At 28.6% G+C, this 6,287-nt stretch overlaps 1 protein-coding gene across 1 annotated transcript; it reads left to right on the top strand.

The window, feature by feature from the left end:
- Positions 1-2,393: 2,393 nt before the first annotated feature.
- LOC136229683 (11S globulin seed storage protein Ana o 2.0101-like) lies at positions 2,394-5,713 on the top strand. Its single transcript, XM_066018595.1, has 4 exons — positions 2,394-2,664; positions 3,387-3,589; positions 4,272-4,667; positions 5,192-5,713. Exons 1-4 carry the CDS (start codon positions 2,394-2,396, stop codon positions 5,564-5,566), a joined length of 1,245 nt encoding a protein of 414 aa, XP_065874667.1. The 3' UTR covers positions 5,567-5,713.
- The last annotated feature ends 574 nt before the right edge of the window (positions 5,714-6,287 follow it).

Raw genomic sequence — 6,287 nt, forward strand, 5'->3', positions numbered from 1 at the left:
TTGTTGGAAATTTTGTTAAATAACAATTTTGGTATGTTATTTTTTGTTAACTTAATGCTTAAATATATAATAGATAAATGGAGTTTAGAATAACTTGAAATACATCAACGTATTCTATGTCATGAGATCTTTCTAAATGTATATTATAAGCTCAAAACGGACAAGTGATGAGAAATTGAAGTTCAAAGTGAACCACTTAAAGATTTTAAGAGGACAAAAAAAAAATTAAGCTTCCTCATCCCACATAGGAAAGAAATAAGAATTTTCACTAGTTTATAGGTAAAGAGCTTTTACAAGCCTTTAACTAATTACTAAAGGAGCGAGTCACTCATGCGCAGGGGATGTGCAAATGAAGCACCATTGGGTTAGAGGCGCACCTGTCCAACATAGACGACACGAATGTCGTATCGAAATATGTCGCCCCTTGAGTTGGCCTACTTTTGCTTCGACATATTACTTTTGTATCTTCAAAAGACTTTGTTGATTTTTGTTCAGCTAAATACAAATTAATTTTTTAATTAATTTTAATTCCAACAGTCACCTATATTCATGAACAATCATGTTTTCGTGAAAAATCATGTTTGTTCGAATTATATACAGAATAAACTACCAGATTCAGAAACACTGCAAAAGAATTTTGATATTAAAAGAATTTAAGAATGTTTGTGTTAGTATGCGTGTTTATATAGTGTTTAACACTTTAGGAATGTTGGAGAAACTGTATTTTAAGAATGTTTCTTTAATTTGCTAGTAATTTTGAAATAATTTGCATTTTAGTGTACGTTGAAATTGGAACTTAAAATCTTCAATTTAAGCGATTTAAGACTTTTAACTACGGAAGTTATCTTAATTGGTTGGTGGGGATAATTTAGTTATTAAAACTGATACAGCCATATATCCAGAGAATATCATCTATGCCCAAATGAGTAACTAGTTATTAAAAGAAAAAGAAAAAAAAAAAGTCAAGCTGAATTTGGAAAGAATATAAAAATAGATAGTATATAGTATTGTCATGATGCGTATTTATACGTTGCTATTTCTTACAATTCTTTAAATATTGTATGGTTTACCAATGATCATGAAACTCCTCCCTCTTATTGAAAACCCATAATATTTTAGAACTCTCATTAATTGAAACTTTGAAAACACATGTATTATGACATAAATAATTTAATAAAGGGATAAAACCCAAACTTCATGTCAACGTTTAAACATCAATTATCTTTAAAATATTTAATGTGTTATTAATACTGTAACAGAAAAAATCTGTTAAACTGTTAATAACTAGGGGTGCACGTGGTCAGTTAACCATTTTATCGGTTTTTTGAAACACTAACCATACACTTTTCCACTAAATTCGGTTAACCACTAAGCGGTTAACCAATTATTTCAGTCGGTTAACCTTTTATTTCGGTTTCTAACCATTAGTAAATAAAAATAATAAAAAAAGTTCTATTTTTTTATTGTGAGTAGAACAGTGAGTCAATGGCGAGTTGAAGAGATTCAGGACGGAGAGGGAGATGTGTGTGCATTATGTACGTGTAGACTATGGATTGGACAATGTATTTTCCCCTTTACAGCAACTCTTTAAGGCATCAAATCACTCTGTTTTTTGGACCAGAATTCTTATCCTCTGTGCTTTACCAACTAAGCCCTATCCAGATATATTAATTTCACTAATTATCTACTTTGTGACAAATTTAATAGTACGGAGACATTTGGGTCGAAATATTTCATCGTTAAGTCTTAGTCACCGGAAATAAATAGTGTTTCTTATTAACTTTAATCTATTGATCCATGTATTTATTTTAAGTGGGATAATATATAATTATATGTATAAATATAAATAAATATATTTTTATATATTTAATTGAATTCGGTCGGTTTCGGTTAACCGCCGTTTTTAGAATATGAAAACCGTAACCGTAACCATTAACCACAATTTTTACAATTAAAAGTCGTACAGTAGTCCATCGGTTTCGATTAACCTTATTTTCAGTTTGGTTTTTCGATTTTTCAGTTTTGTGAATTTTTGTGTGCACCCCTACTAACAACTAAGTCTGTCACATTAATTAGTTACATTTTTTTTTTTTGAGAAAATTACATTTTTTTTATCCAAATGTTTAAAATGTTTATTGTGTTACTAATAATATAGTTATAAATAACCAATAAAAAATGTATGAAAGTATTTCAGTTTATCGATAAACTTCTTTTTTGAAAGATCGACAAATTTAAATATGATAGTGAAATAACAGTCAAACTATTTTTTTAAAATTTTTGATAAAATATGGTTAAAATTGATATTGTTTGAAAACATTAGGAATAATTTTGATATTGATGTACCAAACAAGTTATTGTATAAATACCAACAATATATGCTGAGTTCCAAAAGCATGGCTTATGTTTGTGTATGTTGTCTCTTTTTCCTCCTCCACAGCTTCGTAGCTATTAGTAGTAAAACAAATTGCCAAGTGAGCCCTCATCTTTTTGCGAGGGAACCCGATATCTACATTCCTACTGAAGCTGGTTCTACCGAAATCTGGACTTCCTTTTCTGACGAGTTTCAGTGTATCGGTGTACAGGTTGTTCGGTATACCATTAAACCCAATCGCCATGCACTACCACTCTACATCAACGCCGATGAACTCTCTTTCATTGTTCAAGGTTATTTAAATTTACGAGATAAAAGTATCAAAATAGTTTTAAGAATTTTTTTTTAAAATATCAATTTAATCTCAACGTATAAAATAACATTATTTTAACTTTAATTTTTGTGAAATGATATAATTTAGTTCTTGTTAATGGAATTTGGAGTCAAATTGATACCATTTTACAAACGTTGAGGTGATAAATGGATAAATTATATTTTTTATACATGAACTTTAATGTGTTTACACTTTGTACCTAAAGTTCAATTGGGTTAATTTCAAATAAATGTCATGTTATTTTCAAATTTGACCGATAACAACCTCAAAATGAAAATTTTCAAATTAGAGTTATTTGGTATCATATTTACTATAGAACCACATTTTAAATTTTTCAAAATCATCATTTTTGATGTTTTCTCTCTCTAAACGTTAACTTTCTCTCTCCTTAGAAACAACACATAAATGACGTTAAACCTAAAAAGTGAAGAATTAAAGTTGATTTTTGAAAATTTTCATTTTGAAATCGTTATCTGCTAAATTTAGCAAAGTCAACAAAAATTGAAATTTTACCCATACGACATGTTGATATACGATTAATTCCGTTCAAGTTACCAAATTATAAATTATATTAATACCTAAAATCCAATATCATTGACTTGGTCAAAATTTAAATACCAAAATTCAGTATTTATTAAATTTCTTTTACTTGTTAAAAATATTATATTTATGAATATACAGGTAAACTTATGTTCGGTCTGATCATTCCTGAATGCTCTCAAGAACTAGATGGTGAGAAAAGTGAGTATCATATGATTTCTCATCTTCAGAGTGGCGACGTGTTAGCTTACCGCGCTGGAGAAACTTTTTGGGGCTATAATGATGGAAATGAGAATTTTATTGCTACTGTTATCTCTCGCACCTCCAACACTGACCCTCTCCGAGTAAGAAACACATATAAAATATACAAATTATAATTAGAATAAATAATTTAAAGAGCATATATAAATAAAAATTCTCAATGTTTTAGAATAATGTTATATATTGTTTTTGAATTATTTTATCTATTAAATACCTTTGCTTTAATTGATCATGAAATTAATCAATATACATTGTGAAATACTGAAGGATCATATCTAAAATCCGAACAGATAACAATTCATAGATATACTAAGTTTATAAAAAAAAATCAAATTTAATTTTTATTAAATACATTTTTATGGAAGAGTAAGAATTACTGATTATAGTAAAACCTCTGTATAGGAATACTCTATATAAGAATAACTTCTATTTTGTTATAAAAAAACTCAGTCCCAACTTGGTAATAACCTCTATTAACAAACTCTATTTAGTAATAACCTCTCAATTGTTATACAAATAGTCTGGTCCCTGCATTTTTATATAGAGGTTTTACTGTATTACTAAATCCGAAATTAATGTATTTAAAAAAAATATATAATTTAAAAAGAAAAGTTACTATATATCTAAATATAAAGCAGTAAATGTATTCTTTTCTCATTTTCAATAATATATATATACCCTAAATTTTTTATTTATTTTTGTTTAACCATGCCATTTATCTTCTTTTTTTTTTTTTTTTTTTTTTGTCTATTTAATGTGTTATAGATGTTCTGCTTAGGAGGGCCTCAAAATATATTGGGCGGATTGTCTTTAGAGTTTACCACTAAAGCTTTCAACATCAATAATGAGTTGGCTACGAAACTTCAAAGAAAGATTGGCCGTAAGCATAACACTATCTGTGTGACTGAAAGTGAACTTCATTTATCCAATTCTCCAACTACCCAACCATATCCAAAACATGACCAACAAGAGGGAAACGGTTCTTACAATGTCAATGATGGGTCTTCTTGCAATATTAACACAAGGATAGTGAAAATCTCTGATCCTTTAAGGGCAGATCTTTTCATGCCAGAAGTTGGACATTTCACAACCATCGACGTCCACCAACTCCCTATTCTTGAATCGAGCCAACTTAGTATTTCTTACAACTTTCTTCTAAAGGTGAGGAAATTTCTACTATGGTTTTGGACGAAACTGGTCCTGGACTATTCAAGTGTGACATATGAGTACATAGTTTAGGACCAGTTGGTGAGAAAAACATGAGGATTCACATTTTTTTCATTTGTATTTATCAAGATTATGATTTTTCTAGCACGATTAACTATCAATTATATATAATTGCATAAATTAATAAGTGTCTATTTATTAAAAAAGTTAACTATAAATATTAAATTTCAGTATATTTGAAATTACATATTTAACAGTTTAAAAATAAATTTTCATATTTATAATTGCATAAATAATTATTTTTACCGTGTTAATAAACCATTTGACTTAAATGCTTAAATTGATAGATAAAATCCAAGAATAGCTTGGATTATTATATCTAACATCTATAATTAATAATAAAAAATTGTCGAATTGGAAAATAAAGAGTTTAATGAAAAAAGACTAGGGATTCATGATGTTTTTCCTTCAATTATTAGAGTTGAATTGATTGTAAAATTGTATATGTTAATTTGCAGGATGTTATGAGATTACCTCATTGGGAAAATAGTTATACCATATTTTACGTGATGAAGGGTGAAGGTCATATTCAAATAGTGAATGACAGTGGAAAGAATGTGTTCGACGACATCATAAAGGAAGGACAACTCCTTCCAGTGCCGCATAGCTTTTTAATAGCGGAACAGGCAAAAAGTGAGAAATTCGAATATGTTACCTTCAAAACCAACGCCAACCCGATCACCTCTGAGCTTTCTGGTCGAAACTCAGTCATTAATTACTTGCCATTGGAGGTTCTTGAAAATGCATTTAAAATCAACAAGGAAGAGGCTAAGGAGGTGAAGTTTGGAAGGAAAGAGAAATCATTAGCTAAATCATACCAAAATATATCTTAAGAGGAAATCATATAACCTTTTTCTAGAATATTATGAATAATATTGCAATTGATATACACTAATGTTGAATGTTTATTTCATGTTGCAAATGAATAATTTTTCTTAATATGGATTATATTTTTGTAAAGAGAAAGGCACATAAACAAATATTGGATTATCTTAAATTATATTTTCCCAAATTTTAAACATATGATTAAAAATAATTCTAAAGTTTGTTATAACTAAAAAATTTATATAGGAAGAAGAGATCAATTTAGCCGCTAAGAAACTCTCTTCTTTTCCATTCAGGTTTTGCTTTGTTTTGCTTTTTTTTTTTCTTTTTTTTTGATCTACTATGGTAGTTTGGTAGCGTCTTCTTTATTTGTAGTTTTTAGTTCTTTCTCCCTTTACGGGTGATTGTGGTATGTCTCCCTACATAAGTGTTATCACTCTCCTAACCAAACATCTATAGCCTCAAACTAAAAAATTCAAAAATTAGGATTGATTAGAATATAATTTCTATGGACTTTATAATAGAAGGTTACCTACTATTGGAGAGGACAAAGGTTAAAGGATTTTTATGTTAATAAAATGCATAATTCAAGAACTTTTTTCTCCGGATTTGAAATTCACGGGTCAACTCCCTCTTGACCATGTATGGTATCTACTTCATCAAGGGTGTCAGGAAAAGTGCTAAAATAGAATGTGAAATATGTTATAAAGAGAGACAAAAGTATATTTT

This window comes from Euphorbia lathyris, chromosome 5 (assembly GCF_963576675.1).
Source record: "Euphorbia lathyris chromosome 5, ddEupLath1.1, whole genome shotgun sequence".
Taxonomy (NCBI): Eukaryota; Viridiplantae; Streptophyta; class Magnoliopsida; order Malpighiales; family Euphorbiaceae; genus Euphorbia; species Euphorbia lathyris.

Coding starts and splice junctions, on each gene's coding strand:
- LOC136229683 (XM_066018595.1), top strand. CDS start 2,394: ATGGCTTATGTTTGTGTATGTTGTCTCTTTTTCCTCCTCCACAGCTTC. Junction 3,590..4,271: donor CCAACACTGACCCTCTCCGA/GTAAGAAACACA, acceptor AATGTGTTATAG/ATGTTCTGCTTAGGAGGGCC. Junction 4,668..5,191: donor CTTACAACTTTCTTCTAAAG/GTGAGGAAATTT, acceptor GTTAATTTGCAG/GATGTTATGAGATTACCTCA.